Source organism: Lissotriton vulgaris, chromosome 2_2, assembly GCF_964263255.1.
Source record: "Lissotriton vulgaris chromosome 2_2, aLisVul1.2, whole genome shotgun sequence".
Lineage (NCBI taxonomy): Eukaryota > Metazoa > Chordata > Amphibia > Caudata > Salamandridae > Lissotriton > Lissotriton vulgaris.
This window is the reverse complement of record NC_141688.1, coordinates 78155730-78172977: the sequence shown is the minus strand read 5'-3', so window position 1 is coordinate 78172977 and position 17248 is coordinate 78155730. Positions and strand designations below refer to the sequence as shown.

The window sequence follows — 17248 nt, the reverse complement described above, 5'->3', positions numbered from 1 at the left end:
ATTATGTAATCGACGCTGTAAGTAAAAAGAGAAGAGGGGGCAACAGAGAACGCCAACTCCGGCAATTGGAGACCAAGTATATCTTGGACCTAGATTGCAAATGGCCCAACGGTCTGAACACGACGGAAGACATGCGGAGTTTTCTGTAATAATAAGCTTATCACAGCATGGTCTTATCGCGTTGGTTCATGTATCTCAGTCTTGTAAATATATGAATTGGTCCTTGTAAATAGAATATATGTATATAGCTTGTATATATCTATTTTTCCCTCATGTAGAATTTCTCTCTTTTAAACAATGAAATTTAATTAATTGTTTTTTAATCAAATGGTTTTTGGGATTTTTTATGAATACCGACATTTCCCATGTCTTCATTAACATGTATTCTTGGGGCCAATGGTAAATTAGACCCGTTAAACCGAATTTGATTATGTTGAGAAGTTTGCACCATTTTTTTGCACTAGCACTTTACTATTTGGTAAGGGATGCACTTATAGGCACTTTTTGGAACCCTCTCTAAGGTTATAGACTATTCATGTGTATAGACTTAAGAAACTGTTTTAGAGATTGATTGCAACGTACAACAGTTTGGCTTTGACACAGGGTAATTTGATAAAACGGATTTAACCGGTTATTTATTTCTCCCTGATTTACTGCTTATTAATACGGCAACAGAAAAGGGTGGTTTTGCCTTTTTGTAAGAAAATATTTTAATCATACAAACTACAATTATATTTATTTTTTTATAAAGTTCTGTGACATATTTTATTAATTGAAAACCCAGACATAGACTACTTGTCCAAATGGGGTTAATATGTCAATAGTGATATTATGTTCCGTTGTATTAGCAGTAATATTGTAACAAAAGAAGAAAGCTATATATACATAGTATTTTTTCTATGTTAATACACATGTGGTCTGTGATGCAAACAGTAGGAGGGGCGCTTTTTGCACTTTAAATTGCTATCATGGTGTATGCAATCTTGTGACACGTGATCAAGGGCTTACGAGCTTGAAACGCGTTGTGTTTGGGTCACTGCAATAAAATACTGCCCACTTGAAAAACTCCAGAGGTCTGCGTCTCTTTCCTCGCCTGACTGCCGCTGGGAGAATTCAGGAAGTGGTTTGAGGGTTTCCAGATATATATATATATATATATATATATATATATATATATATATATATATAATGTCCACACAGAGTTGCCCCTAAGAAGATTCCACACATGAAGGGGTTACTGCACAAATCATCGCAGGCGGCAGGTGTTACAGCGCGTGGTAGCCCCCTCAAAGCCAAACGCGTTTCGAGCATCCTGTGTGCTCTTGATCACCGGCAGTAACTGACATGAAGGCGGGCTGATTTAGGAACAAACATTTTATTGGATTTCAGAGTCCCACCCTAATGAGCGTCAGGAACGGCATTGTGGGTAATGTAGTCCAAATTGATGCCAACAGACTCCCAAGTTCATCAATCCCAGTGGAGATCACCTGCCAAATAACATGTGTGTTATATATATACATGTGTGTTATATATATACACGTGTGTTATACACGTGTGTTATATATATATATATATATATATATATATCGATATAGGTTTGGAAACGCCAAAGTTAAAACCATCTCTTTAAGTAGAACAGTTTGTTTTTACTGATTTTTAAGATTCTGGGGTATAGACTGGTTGTCCTTTCATTGAATGTTCCCATTCCTCAAACCATTTGTTAGCTAATATAGCCATTGTGCACCTGTTTCTACTCTTTGAGCAGTAATGGCAAGCAACCTAGCACTCATTGTCATCGCACCATTGCTTTTTGTTATTAATTTCTTCTCGCCATTTGTGTATCTACGAGGTACCACGCAATTTTGACACCCCAAAAGTTACCTCAAAAGGAGGCCTACAGTTTCAATGAGTTGGAGATAGTGTTAAACCTCAGTTTCATGAGGCATTGTCCACTAGGTAAAGCATCTCCCCATACATCAGTTAAATAAAGGGCCCACTCAATAACTGAGTTTTAGATCTGTATAGTTAAAGGGTTTTATTACATAATGAAAAAGTAAAGCGTGACAGTCCATGCCATGAAAGCTGTCTGTAAATAGACCAATTTTTTATTTTAAAAGAATAGAAGTGGAAGGAGCGTTTATATTCAAAATGAATAAATCAAGTATTCTAGTCCATATAAGTTTCTTTCTTCAATTTTTTAATCTTCATTGCTCGACTGCAAGTAAAGTTCAGGAGGTTACAAGTCCCAAAATTCCAACAAAAAAGGGTTCTTTGGTACTTAAATCCAATGTAACATTCACATCATCTGATCCATAAATACAGCTTTTCAGTGATTTTCTGGGGAAACTTTTGAGGTGAGCTGCTGTCATCACCACCATCGAGAAAGGTTATTAGCGGGTGAAGAGATTGCGCGAACATACTCATATATAGGACTTGGCTACACAGATTTTTCCTGGTCCTAGTATGTGCTACATTACTCTCTGACGTGCTCAGAGACCGCAAGCTTCTAGAGGATGCCTTATTTCAGAATTTACCGCACACTGTGGAATTTGATAAGGTCGTAGTTAGCACAGATAAGAATGATGTTAAAAGCAAATTGAAAAAGTTGGAAAAACTAAAGACTGAGCTCACTAAATGGTGGGAGAAAAAGTTCCTAGAGAAATACAGAGGTTGGAAGAGTACCACATGGGTTGAGGGTTCTCATTGCTCCATCTTTTGAGAACCCCAACCCCCTTATGTTGATGGAATGGGCAGCCAACAATTTGGAAGAATCGATGAATATTGTGTATATTTTCATTAAATATGCAGAAATCGATAGATTGGATATTATGCGCCAAATTGATGCACTTAATAAAGAACTTGATGCAATGGAACAAAAGGATTACATTGCAAAAACAAGAGATGAAATTAAAAAGCTCCTTGAAAAGCATGAAAGTACTATCAAGACACGCAAGGTCTACAAGTTTGCTCGGGATCGAGCTGACTACGAACAGGGATGCATTTTCATGTTTTCGAAAAAGCTTAAGAATGTTAAACGACAGGCGTTAGCAGCTAAAATCCCATCAAGTTCAAAATCAACGTTGTCAGCACAACAAGTTGACCATTCTGAAACCTCAGATACAGATTTGAGTTCTGCCATTAGCAGCGTGGATTCTGATGAAAGCAACACATTGACAGGCAATTCATCTGTAGCAAGTGGATTTACCCCTTCCGAGGGATAGAGGAAAGACTGCAAACACTGAGGCCGCGAGGTCCACTACCCACGAAAAACAGCACCAACTAAAATGCCGTAAAGAGAGGAGGAAACATAGGCGGCTTCATGAAAAAGAAGAGTAAGAGGAGCCCCTCAAATGAATTAACTCTTGCCATGACCTCTGACATTGTGACTGATAACACCATCATTAATCTAACACCATCATTAATCTCAGTGATTTAGATTTAGACACAGCTGAAACCCAACTTTTGGCATTAGGCTTATCGTTTTGCTCCAAAAATAATTTTAAATAAGTTCAATCTCGCATTGACTTATTTAAATTTATACGCAAATTGAAATTGATGAAGTTTCACAAGTTAAATAAAGCTACTACAGTTGCAAATACTATGATCACTGATTCTGTACCCAGCAAGAATTTGCTAATTTCTGATGTCCCGATTTTAAAAACTATGCATGTGATAGTAGATTCTGACAATGAACCTCCTGCGTCTACTCAGGCAGTATTACATTCCATGGGGGCTGCTAGTAGTAGTGTAGCTACAAGTCCATTTTGTTCTCGCTCTACATTCATTCCCATGAAGCCTAGAGATGCGATAGATGTGTTTAATGATTGTGTGCTTGAGGAATTAAAAGAATTGAATAAATCCATTGCCCGAAAACAAAAACGTAGAAGTTATGCTGAGATTCGGTATTCCACCCTCATGCGTAAAATTAACTACCACTGCAACATTATCGTTAACAAGGCAGACAAAGGGGGAAATATTGTTTTATGGCCACGTGACATGTATATTGTGGAAGCTGAGAGACAGTTAAATGATCCCCTGTGTTATAGGAAATCCTCCTTTAATGAATTTCATAAGGTCAAAGATCTTATACTTAAACAGTTGGCTCAGTGGGAAAGGGATGGTCTTATCTCTAAGAATGAATATTTGTTTTTGAAAAATGACCATCCCAAAACTCCAATATATCTACTGCCAAAAGTTCGCAAGGGAATTTCTCCTATACCGGGTCACCCCATTATCTCAGCCCAAAATAGTCTACTTGAACCAATTTCCAAATATGTTGATTTTTTTTCCTTCATGGTCATATGGAAGCTCTTCCTTCTTACGTTAGAGATACAGGCCATTTTATTTACTAGATTGAAGGAGGTTATCTGGAGTCCGGATTACCACTCCATTGTAATGGATATCTGTTCTCTCTATAATTCTATTAATCATGAAGATGGGTTACATGCTATTCAAATTTTTTTATAAAGTAAGGACATCAAATTTTATGAACACAGCAAGATGTTAGTAAAAATGATTGAGCTTTGTCTCCACAATTTTTTTCTTTTCAATAATGAGGTTTATTAGCAGTTGCGGGGCGTGGCCATGGGTGCATGCTTCTCCCCCAGCTATGCGTGTTTCCATGTAGGTTGGTGGGAGGAGCATTTCCTGGGTCACGCCTCGGACTGCGTTGAAGATCAAGGAACTGGAATCATTTGCCTATGGCAGTTTCATAGACTATGTGTTCTTAATTTGGCAAGGAACAAGAGAAAGTGCAGAACAACATCAATAACAATATGCTTAATTTAGAATTTACAGCTACCATCAGTAATGTGAGAGTTGAATTTTTAGATGTTGAAGTATGTTTTAAATAACACCATTCAGACTAGGCTTCACAGGAAGAGTACAGCCGGAAATTCAACCCTCCATGCTTCTAGTGCCCATCCCAGCCATTTGATTAGGAGTATCCCCTATGGGGAGTTTTTGAGAATTCAACGCATTTGCATCAATGAAGGTGATTTGGAAGCATTTCTTAATGAATCCTTTCAAAGATTTCCAATTCGTGGCTACATTTCGATTGATTAGAATAATGCATTGAGAAAAATGATTTTAAATACTAAAACCCCTGTTCAGGTGACCGATGCGGACATTTTTCCCCTACTATTGATGCGATACCTAAAAAAAGAAGATATGATGATTAGATTAATTATTACTTATAGTAGTTGTGAAAGAAAGATTCGTAACATTTTGAAATCTAACTGGCCGATCTTGATGACGGATATAACTTTAGCACCGTTATTGGATGAGGCTCAGTGTATCACCTTTAGGAGGGCTCCCTCTATGAGGGATGCCTTAGTCAGGACGAGTCCTGAAGTAGTGAAATCCTCTAATTGGCTCTCTAATCGCACAGGCTTTTTTAAATGCAGTTCTTGCAGAGCCTGTAAGTTTGGCAGTAACACTAGGGAATATAAGGATGCATTTAGTCAAGAGGTCACTGAATTTCAAGGATTGTTTACCTGAAAAACGGATTATGCTGTTTGTTTTCCAATGTTCTTGTGATCTACTGTATGTTGGGAGCACTAAGCTCCAGGTTTACAATTTCATCCTGCAACATCTCCGGGGTATTAACTCAGACCCTAGCTACCCTTTGGCGCGTCATTTTAAGTTAGTTCATCAAAATAATCTCAAGGATGTGAGCTATTTAGTTGACGCAGTACCTATTTCTAAGAGGGGTAGTGATGGAGAGCGCGAATTTAGACAATTAGAGAGTCATTACATTCTACTTCTGGACACCAAGGTTCCGAATAGTCGTAACACATGGAAGGATTTATATAACTTTTTATAAATGTTTATTTGGTTTTAGATATTTATGATTAGCTCATTTATCCTAGTAATCACACTTCAGGACAGGCTTGTCCCTTGAGTGTTTACTCACAAATCTTGCTTTCCAATATATTTTTTCCATTATATTTTTTCTATCTTTGCTGCTATGTCATTGCTGTTTCATCAATTAAATTGCTAGTCTTCTCAGTATATATTAATGAATTTTATCTGTGTTCCTTTTAATCATGTTTTTACTGAAGTTTCTACTAGTTTTTCTTGATTATTGCTGTGGTTTGCCCTGTCCCACTTTATTTTTTTAGTGACATAGTTTACAATGAAAGACCATTGAGGCATGGATACATTGGGCACTTGCCCTTGATTGAAATTCATTCTTATGTATTATGTATAATTACATATTTATATTATATACTTTACTATACATGTATGTTCACTAATTAATTTTATCTTGCATCTTTTTGCATCTGAGCTTAATATTGAACTATGCATTGGTCATTGTTGAAAGTATGTTTTTTATGTCTGTGAAAATTTGAGGAAGAGCTAGTGCTCACTATCTGCATTATAAACTCGCTGGTTTGTGATCACGTCCTGTGATCAAGACCGGGTTCCCCTGGTCGAAACGCATCATGCTGCCAGACACGGAGAAATAAAGCCCTTCATCACCTGAATTCGTGCTTGAGTGGTCTGTACCTGTTGCTATGAAACTGCTTTCACTACAGGATTCTTGGATTCTATATTTATATATATGAAGCGGTAGCGAGGACATTGTCCCCGTTTTGGGCAGCGTGCACTGGCACCGTTGCCCCCATGAAAAATTGGACTGTGACTTCGGGGCTGGAGCAGTAAGGGGACTCAAGGAAGCATCTTCTCACTGCTAGCAGGGTCTGGGGTCCCATCCATGCTATCCTGCTTCCTGCCAGACCAATAGGTTGTTATTCCAGTACACTACCTACCTGGAAGCAAACTGTTGCATTTTGGGAGTTGCAGTTCCTGATGCCGCCTGGAACTGCAACAGGTGGGTCTTTCACATCGGAGGCGGGCCACGGTCACATGGCTACTAAAGGCAGCAGGACAGTATTGCATGGATGGAAGTTCCCTGGACACTTGTGGCGCTGATGAAGGCTAATAAATGCCGAAATGCATTCGCTGAGTTGGTGTGAATAAAGGCTTCCATGTTGTCCCCTGGTGTGGCCTCTACTCTCTTCAGTTGAAGGAGGTTTCTTATATATAGATATATAGATAGATATATATTTTACAGCGGATTATATGAATAGGAAACTGTGATCTAGCAGAAAGACCTTGAAGAAATGGTTGCAGTTTTGTGACAGCGCCAGGTAAAGGGGCAATGGAAATAAATATTCTACTTGACTACGAGCTTCAGAAACAGGCAGTGGCATGTACAGGGGAAGGATGACGCCCATTTTGAAAATTATGGCGGCTCGGCCCACATTGAAGCAAGAGTCAGGAAAGCTTACTTCTAAACATCATAGAGAAGTTGTTTAAAAAAACAATAGTACAACATTAGTGCGTAGATGTGAAAGAGACATCATGCACAATTTTTGATGATGCACAAAGATATAAATGCACAAAAATCTTTAAATTATGTTCCAACTCTTGGACATGAATGATGAGGAGCTCCTCATTGAAGGCATCCGGTGAAAGGTGTCTTTAAGCAGTGGGACTGCTTTTCTTAAACTCTGCCTTTGCCCTGTTCGAATTAACTTAAATGAAAAATTGGATTGGACTGTGGTGGGCTATACATTGATGTATACTTTTTTTTTTTAAGACTCAAAAATCTGGTCTCTTTTATTCCTAGAAACCTCCGTGGCGACCTGTCCATCAAAGGAGACCTTTACATAAACACTCAAACTCATGTGGATACCATGCAGCTGTTACAAGCCTTGAGGAGTCTTGTGAACCATTCGGTGGACCTAAGCTCAATTGCAGTGGCTGGTGAGTACTTCCACGTTTCTGGGATACAGCTTGCTTGGGTCCCAGGCCGAAATTCTACTGTGTGTTGAAATGTGGGTGTATGTTGTCTGCCCCTTGTTCTGTCGTCAGAACATATTCTGCATCTCCCTACATTTCAAAGAAATCTGTATGATTAGGTTTATAGTTAAATCTTACTATAGTGAAGTTTGATGGGAACATCCTCATGATGCCCATGTCTAGAATGTCAATGCAAAGAAACCACCATGAACTTACTGCCTGCTGCACACTTAATTTCAAGGAATTCTCCACTATTCCCTACTGCTGGAATCCTTATTGGCTGTTGATGATAGACTAGGTAACACAAATCTACTAGTAATGCATTTCTCATATTTCAATACCTTTGTGTTTGTTGATTACATCTAAATGTAATCCTTGGACTACAGCCCTATGAACAGCCACTTGGTTTAACTGGGAACAATATTAATTGATCATGTGATTGCCTCACTAGGTGTAATGTCCTAGTGATTAAATCTAAAGGGAAATGGAATGCAAGAAGAAAGAGACAACTTTTCTTTTTAAGAAACTCCTCACTCACCAGCCTGGTTGGTGACCTGCTTCATCATCGGGGTCCACCCGAGCGACAAAGTGTCACTCTGTTCCTTACTACGTAGGGGAGGTGTTATCTCTGTTCCTTAGTGGTAGGGGAGGTGATGCGTCAGCGCCTTACTGACAGGGAAGGTGTTCTATCTGTTTCCGGACATGCAGCCTTGGTTCCTTTCTGAGGTGCAGTGTTGCTTAAGAATCGGCATCAAGGGACGATGCACCAAAAATCCAGACTCGCTGCATTGATGCGCCCACTTTGTCTCTGCCGACCCCATAGCCACGAGGCAGGTGCAGAGTCAGAGCAGGTGCCTGGACATCGGTGACACGGTGCTCAAAACTCATGCTGCAGTGATTTTCTGACTCTTTGGTGAACTGGGGCCTGCAGGGAAGGCTGTGGTCAATGCGTCAATCAGGAACCACGCTTCGGGCATGCAGCAGCGGTGCATCGATCTTTTGCAGTGATGCGTTGATAAAACTGGTGCAGGGAGTTGATGCGTGGATTTTCTCCGTAATATCACCAGGTTACACTTCCAGGAGGCCTATGACTGGATTTGGCAAGTCAGGACTCCGCCGTTGAGCCCAGGTGCTTGTAGGTGAAGTCTTTGATGGCCCTAAGACTTCTTAACAGAATGCAAGCTCAACTCAAGCTTTTGGAGAAGCTTAGAAGCAGCATAATGAAAGCAAAGACCAGTCCTTTTGCTCCCAGGACAGAAGCAGCAGGCTAACACAGCAAAGAAAATAGTAAACTGGCAGTCCCTCCTGACAGCTTTTCTAGCTCTTCTTCCTGGCAGAATGTCCTCCGTGCAGAAGTGTTCTGATTGTGGGGTGTCAGAGGTCCAATACTTTCACCCCTTTCTGCTTTTGAAGTAGGAAAACTTCAAAGGAAGGTCTTTGTTGTGCACAATACCATACCTTTCCATGACCTGACTCCAGAAAAACTGCAGGAAGGGGAGACCGCTTTGTGTGAGGTCAGGGGTCAGTGACAACCTCTTTCACCACTCTTCCTCAGGAAGACATATCAGCCTGGTGAAGGACTATCCGGATATGCAGGGCACACCTCAGCTCACTTTGTGTGACTGTCTAGAATGAATGCACAAGAGCTCAACTGTCAGCCAACCCAGATGTTTAATCTACAGACTGGCAGAGGCACAGAATTAAGCAAGGGATATTTAAAGATATGTTTAAATAGTTAAAAATGACTTCCTATAAGTCTAATCATGCACAATAGTTTTGATTCTTTTTCTTTGAATTTATAAAATAATAAATCGGTACTTCTTTATTTTTTCACTTTGAATTTATACAGACTATTGTGCAGTTCATTGTTTTTGGACGTCCTGATTAGAAGTCTAGGAAGTAATTGCTAATTTTTTTTTATTTAAACTTATCTTTAAATAAATATCCCTTGTTGGCACCATTACCTGAGACTTATCTACCCAAGTCCACTAGGGTATGTTGGATACACTTTCTGAAAGTGGCATTTTCAAACACACAATTTAAAACTAACTTTACAAAATATTTTATTTTTAAATTGAGTTCAGAGACCACAAACTCCACATCTCTATCTGCTCCCAATGTGAAATTACACGTAAAAGATAAGTCAATGCAATCTCAATGTTACCATATGGAGAGGTTGTCCTTTCAATAGTGAAAAACAAAATTAGCAGTATTTCACTATTAGGACATGAAAAATACACCCACCAGTACATGTCCTACCTTTTTATATACACTGCACCCAGCACATGGGACAGCCTTGGGCCTACCTTATGGGTGACTTACATGTAGAAGCCGGGAAGGTTTGGGACTCAAGTGAGGGCACTTGCCAGGTCGAAATGGTATTTAAAACTGCACTACGACACAGCAGTGGCAGGCCTTAGACCTGTATGTAGGGAAAATCATGTGGGTGGCACAATCAGTGTTACAGACCCACTAGTAGCATTTGTTGCATGCCCTGGGCACCTGTGGTGCCCTTTACTAGTGAATTACTAGTAAAGCAGCTATGCCAATCATGGATAAACCTATTACCAATACATATTGTACAGGGAGCACTTGCACTTTAGCACTGGTCAGCAGTGATAAAGTGATCAGAGTCCTAATACCAGCGAAAACAAAATGTAGCCCACAATCAATAACAGGAGGTCAGATGCAAAAAGAGTAGGGAAATCATGCCAAAAGATGTCTGGTCTAACATTTACTTAATACATTTGACCTGAACGTTATGGTGACAAGCTAATTATGTTATAAGCCTTATTGGTAACTAGGATCAGTTAGATCTGGTGCTACGGAGCAAGTGTTTACTATTTAGAAGATTGATATTTTTAAGTTTTACACTTTAACAAACATAATAGGAAAGAATTTGCTATTCGTTAGTCGCCTCTGACAAAAAAATGTTGTAGAGGATTTGCTCTGTGATCCTTTTAAAGCGCTTTAAGATTGGGTTGTATATAATGAGCATTTGCAATTTTGGGAAGCATTTAGCTGTGTATATATTAAAGCCATTTTTATGTCTTGTAAGGCGATTTTAGCTGTCAGCAAGGCTCTTGTAAGCAAATTTCTTTTTGTTTTTTAATCATTGCATATGCATCCTGTTAGAAGGGGCGATCCCAGAGGCCAGGTTATGTCTACCTGACTCCTCCGTGACCCGCCTCTCCCACCAATAATGCCAAACCTTATGAGATCTCCACCGGGGAAGACCTCAAGTAGCGAATCGTACACACGAGGACCACACCACACTTATGAACAGACACCACACTGTGGGTTTCGATATCAACTTCTTTATAATCACGTAAAAAGTATTATCACTCTTATATACAAATATCGAGGGGTCGCAGAAAGTCTCAAGGTTTCAGGGAGGGGTTAGCGGGACAGTCTTACACTCATAGGCCAGTACGTAGCGTACCCTGCGCACAGCTCTCAATCCTCGAGCCGGGGGATACGGAAGACTGTAGCCGCACTGGTGATCCTACTCACTTGAGGATGATTCAACTCGTGTTGGTAGCGTCGATAGTCCAGCCGGACTAGAATGTTACTCGAGCCGCGACAACGTCAGCAGGGCTTGCCCTGGAGGAAGTTCTGGAGGAGCCACAACCACGGCAGCAGGGCTCAGAAGTTTCAGTAGAGGTCTTCAAGATTCAAGCTCGAGCCGCAATGAGGTCAGCAGGGCTCAGATGTTTCAGTTCCAAGAACGAGCCGCGACAGCGTCAGCAGGGCTCAAAGTTACGAGGTTCCGTTCAGCCGCGATCAGATCAGCAGGGCTTCCTTGTCCAAGATACAACTGCCCGCTAGTTCAGGGGCAGGCCTTGATATAGTCCAGGGGCCCTTTGATGTCCGGATCCTCACAGGCAGAGGCCCAAGGCTCTGGGGGCGGCCTGTGGGTGAGGTTCGGCGGTTGGTCCTTTGATCCCTTTGAGGATGCGTCCGGGAATTCCCAGGCGCCCAGCAGGTCTGGAGCAAGCACTCGGGGAGGCCAGAGGTGCAATCGAAAGTGGCCCCCAGGGGGAAGACCAGAGGTGTGACAGAAACCAGTCTCTCTGGGTAGGTCGGAGGTGCCATCGAAACTCCTTGTCTTCTCTCACTAGGGTAGCCCTCACCCTCCCAACGGTGGCTGGCGCGACTGGAGCCTACGCTGCGCTGGGGTTGGGGGTCATGCTAGGCCCACGGAGTTAGGGGTCTCGGGAAGGGAAAATGGCTGCCGGTAGGCCTATGGGGCCTTGCGGGTTTGGGGCGCGCGAGCTGGGAAGGTGGCTGGGGACAGGCCGATGCGGGCCGTGGGCGTTTGGTCGGGCATGGGCAGGGCAGCTAGGGGTTCTAGGTACGGAGCTGGACTAACGGGGAGCTGAGTAGCGGGGGGGAACCACTCCACGAGGTCAGGTCCAACACGCGTCCCCCTAGCTGAAAGGCGAGGAGAACTACCCATCCCCTTGGGGGTTCTCTTCAATGAGGCGGAAGAATCGGGACAGGGCGTTGGCGTGGTCAACACCCGGCCGGTGCTCAACAGTGAAATCCATCCCCTGGAGGGAGATGGACCATCGCAACAATTTGGGGTTCTCCCCTCATTTGCAATAGGCACAGGAGGGGTCGGTGGTCGGTTTGGACCTGGAAGTGAGTACCGAACAGGTAGGGCCTCAGCTTCTTCAGGGCCCAAACCACCACGAAGGCCTCCCGCTCGATGGTGCTCCACCTTTGTTCTCGAAGGAGTAACCTCCGGCTAATGAAGGCCACTGGCTGATCCAGGCCTTTATCGTTCAATTGGGACAGGACGGCTCCGATGCCATGCTCGGAGGCGTCCGTCTGGACGACGAACTCTTTGGAGTAGTCGGGGGGCCTGCAACACAGGTGCAGTGCACATGGCGTGCTTCAGGGCTTCAAACGCCTCTTGGCAGGCGGGGGTCCAGCAAACTTTCTTCGGCTGGTTTTTGGAGGTGAATTCCGTGAGGGGCACTACGATGCTGCCATACCCCTCTATGAATCTTCGGTAGTACCCCGTGAGCCCTAGGAACGCTCGCACCTCCGTTTGGATGGAGGGGGACTCCCAGGCCACGATCTCGTCTATCTTGGGTTGGAGAGATGCTACGAGGCCGCTGCTGACCTGGTGCCCCAGGTAGACCACGGACCCCTGTCCGATTTGACATTTGCTGGCCTTGATGGTGAGACCCGCCATCTGTTGGGCTAACAAGACCTCCCGGAGGTGGAGGAGATGTTCGGACCAGTGGGAGCTGAATACCGCAATATCGCCCAGATATGCAGTGCTGAATTCTTCCAACCCAGCCAGTACCTGGTTCACCAGTCTCTGGAAGGTGGCGGGGGCATTTTTCATGCCGAAGGGCATCACCCGGAAATGGTAGTAACCATCCGGGGTGGAAAAGGCGGATCTCTCTCGGGCCCCTTCTGTCAGGGCGATATGCCAGTATCCACTGGTCAGGTCGAAGGTGCTGAGGTATCGAGCAGACCCTAGGCGGTCAATGAGCTCGTCTGCTCGGGGAATGGGGTGAGCGTCGGTTCTGGTGACTGCATTGAGCCCTCGGTAGTCCACACAGAATCTCAGCTCAGGGACAGCGCCAGGGGCCGCGGCCTTGGGAACCAGCACCACAGGGCTGGCCCATGGGCTGTCAGAGGGTTCGACCACTCCCAGGGCTAGCATCTTGCAGACTTCGGCCTTGATGCTGGCTCGCACTCGGTCAGGAACGCGGTAGGCCCTGTGCTGTACCGGAGGGCTGTCCCCGGTGTCCACATCGTGGTTGCACCAACTGGTGACTCCGGGGACGAGGGAGAAAAGGTCAGAGAACTGTCCCAATAATTATTAGCCACAGTCCTCGCGCTGCTCGGGGGTGAGGGAGGGGGCGAGACTCACTCCTTCTACGGAGCCATCTTTCTCCTTCGCACACAAGAGATCGGGGAGAGGATCAGTCTCTTCTTCTGCCCCGTCGGTGGCGAGGAGTAAACTCAACTCGGACCGCACGAAGTGGGGTTTCAGGCGGTTCACATGAAGAACGCAAGGGGTTCCTCTGGGACTGTACATCAACGAGGTAGGTAACCTGGCTCTTTCGTTCCACCACTTTGAAGGGACCTGTCCACTTGTCCTGCAGGGCACAGGTTTCCACAGGGGCCATCACCCAGACCTGTTGTCCGGGCTGAAACTCGACCAGAGTGGCATTCTGATCATACCACCTTTTCATTTCTTCTTGACTGGCCTCGATGTTTGCCTCGGCCAACTCTCGGAACTTCCGAGTTTGGTTGCGAAGAGCCAGAATGTACCGAAACACATCTGGTGGGGGCTCCAAGGACGTCGTCTCCCACCCTTCCTTGACCAGGCTGAGGGGTCCTCGGACGGGGTGCCCGTAGAGCAGCTCGAAGGGGCTGAACCCCAGGCACTTCTGGGGGACTTCGTGGTACGCGAACAGGAGGCAGGGGAGGAGGACGTCCCACTTGCGTCTCAGGGATTCCTCGAGGCCCATGATCATCCCCTTGAGGGTGCGGTTGAACCGCTCAACCAGGCCGTTACCTTGTGGGTGGTACGGGGTGGTGAACTTGTACGTCACCCCGCACTGTTGCCAGAGAGACTTCATGTGCTTGGAGATGAAGTTCGTTCCTCTGTCGCTCACTACTTATCGCGGGAACCCCACCCGGGAGAAGATCCCCCTGAGGGCCCACCCCACTACGGGGGCTGTCACCTTTCGGAGGGGGATGGCCTTGGGATATCGGGTGGCGTGATCCACCAGGACCAGAATGAACCGGTGTCCTAAGGATGTTCGGGGGTCAAGGGGCCACACGATACGGGGAAGGGTTGGAGAGGAGCCTTGCGTCGCCCTCCACTCTTTCCGCTGGCCTGACACGTGGGGCAGGACCTGCAGTGGGCCTCCACATCAAAGCCCATGTGTGGCCAGTAGAAATGGGTGACCAACCGGTGGTACGTTTTGTCTTGACCCAAGTGTCCCGCCAAGGGCACATCGTGGGCCAGGTTCAGTAGAAATCTGCGGAAACGTAGGGGTACCACCAGCACTCGGGATGACCCTAGTTCGACGGACTTTTGTTCGCTATATAGCAGGCCATTTTCCCAATAAATGTGGTGGGAGCCGGACTGGTGACCGGCGGCCTGGGCAGCGGCCTGCTGCTGCGGCCTCACTAGAGAGGGACAAGAAGTCTGCTCCAGGCAGAACTCCTCTCGGGAGGGCCCCCTCTCTTGGCGCCGCTGGGCAAACTCGGGGAGATCGTCCGTGCTCAGGGCTGGCTCACCAGCTTGGTCCAAGGGACCGGGGTCGGGGTCGCTGCTTTCGCTGGAAAAGAGGTCAAGGCCTTCTGTCTGCCCGCTACCCTCTGGCTCGGCAGAGACGGGGCGGGGGTTTTCGGTAGTCACCTCCTCGGGGGCGGCCACCCGGGCCGTCATGGATCGGGTGGTCACGCAGGCCCACTCGGGTAGGCCCACCATCTCGAGGTGAGTCTTTTGTTCTACTTGCTTCCAGGGGAAGCTCTCTAGATCGTTACCGAGGAGACAGTCCACGGGCATGTCGGTGCGGACTGCAACTCGTAACTCTCCGGAGACTCCCTCCCACTCGAATGGGACCTGAGCTATTCTACAGGTGCGGACAGAGATGTCAGCGGAGATCACTCTGCAGGGCACAGGATACTATCTGGTCTGGGGTGGCTAGGTGCTCTTTCACAGCAGTGATACTGGCCCCGGTATCTCAGAGAGCTCCTATGCGGAACCTGTTGACAGTCACCTGCTGTCGGTATTTCTCGGTGTTATCTGGCAGGAAGGATCCGGGGACCATTTCTCTATCCCCCAGGGAAACTAGGGTCATGGCTGCTGGTTCCCACCCCTCGGGGTCCTCCATCTCCTCTTCTTCTAGGGCTACTTTGGCGAGTTGGCGCGCAGGGGGACCTGCAGCAGGGGTCTTCTTGAGCAGGGGGCATTTGGGGTCATTGGCATAGTGCCCTGTTTGATTACATCGGTAGCAGGCTCTGGTTATTCGGGGTCCTGGTCTAAAAGGAGGGAATCCGGCCTTTGCGTCCGGCGGGGGGGTCCCTGGCTGGTTCCTAGGGGGACTGCGGGGAGGCCCTGCCTGGGAACCCCTCTGTCTATTCTGATTCCCTGTGCCTCTGACGGGGAGATCCTTGTTTGTTTTGACTATAGTCCCCCACGGGCCCTCGGGGGACTCTGGTGTTCACCCATCGATCAGCCTCGACCGCCGACTTCCGGGGGTCGGCCAACTTGCTATCCAGAAGGTGCTGTCTCAGTTCTACAAAGCAATAGTTGGATAGGTGTTCATAGGCGATGAGGTCTACAAGTCCTTCGAAGGTGGTTACTTTGCTGCCCTTGATCCACCCTTCCAAAGCCCGGGTAGAAATTCACATATTCTACCCATGTGGTGCCGGGGATCTTTTTGCAGTCTCGAAATCTCTGCCGGTACATTTCCGGGGTGAGCCCATAGCGAGCCGTGAGGGCGTCCTTCATATGGGTGTAGGAGTTCATGACGGGGGAGGGCAGATCCATCCTCGCTGAGGAAGCAGCGAGGCCCCATAATCCGGCCCCCCAATCCTTCTCAGGTACTCGGTGGCCGGTCATGGCGACCTCGTACGCTTTGAACCACTGCTGGATATAGTCATTTTTATAGTATTCCTTCACTACATCCTTGGGGGGATGTGTACTTTCGGTTCGACCGGGGGCTCAGGGTCTCTGTTCCCCGGGGGTCAGGTCTCTTCGTTCCGGGCTTTAATTTCGAGCTCTTTCAAACTGCACTCTTGTTCGAGTTTCTTTCCTTCGTGCTCCCGCTGGAGCTTCTTTTCTTCCAGCTCCCACTGGAGCTTCTTTTCTTCCAATTCTCCTTGCAGCCGTAACTGCTCTACGGCTAGTTTCTTTTCCACCAGCTTTATTTCTCCTTCGATTTTAAGTCGGGCCAGTTCTAGCTCGTGGTTTCGGTTGCGCTCTCGGTCTGCCATTTCTTCTATCGACAGACCTCTCTCTGTGCTGGCATTCCGTGGCAGGGATTCGGATCCCTCTTCCCTCAGGCCGTCAGTTTCGGTCGGCGGCTCCTCTTCACCATTTCTTTCTGTCGTGGGGAGGGGGGCCCCGGCTTTTACCCAGGCCGTCAGGGCTTTCTGGAAGTAGTCTTTGGTGCTCAACCCAGTAGTAGCGATGCAGAAATCTTTACAGAATTGTTTTAATTCTTTGTGGGTATAATCTTCCAGGTTTTCTTTCTGAAATGTGTTTTTTTCGCTGGTTCAGGTGAGACTCATGATTGCCCTTGTTCGGGTGGTGTCAGTCTCTTTACTGTACGATTCTAGACGTAGGCTCTTATCCCGTCGCTTGCCACCAATGTTAAAAGGGGCGATCCCAGAGGCCAGGTTATGTCTGCCCGACTCCTCCGTGACCCGCCTCTCTCACCAATAATGCCGAGCC

The 17248-nt window shown here is 46.1% G+C and overlaps 1 protein-coding gene across 1 annotated transcript in view; it reads left to right on the top strand.

Annotated features, from left to right (window-relative positions):
- Window positions 1-17248, top strand: part of LOC147729032 (uncharacterized) — a 325523-nt gene that overhangs the window by 117108 nt on the left and 191167 nt on the right. The window contains exon 6 of the mRNA XM_086959316.1: window positions 7637-7773. Within this exon, the coding sequence (XP_086815442.1) occupies window positions 7637-7773 (137 nt within the window). The remainder of the gene's footprint in view (window positions 1-7636; window positions 7774-17248) is intronic.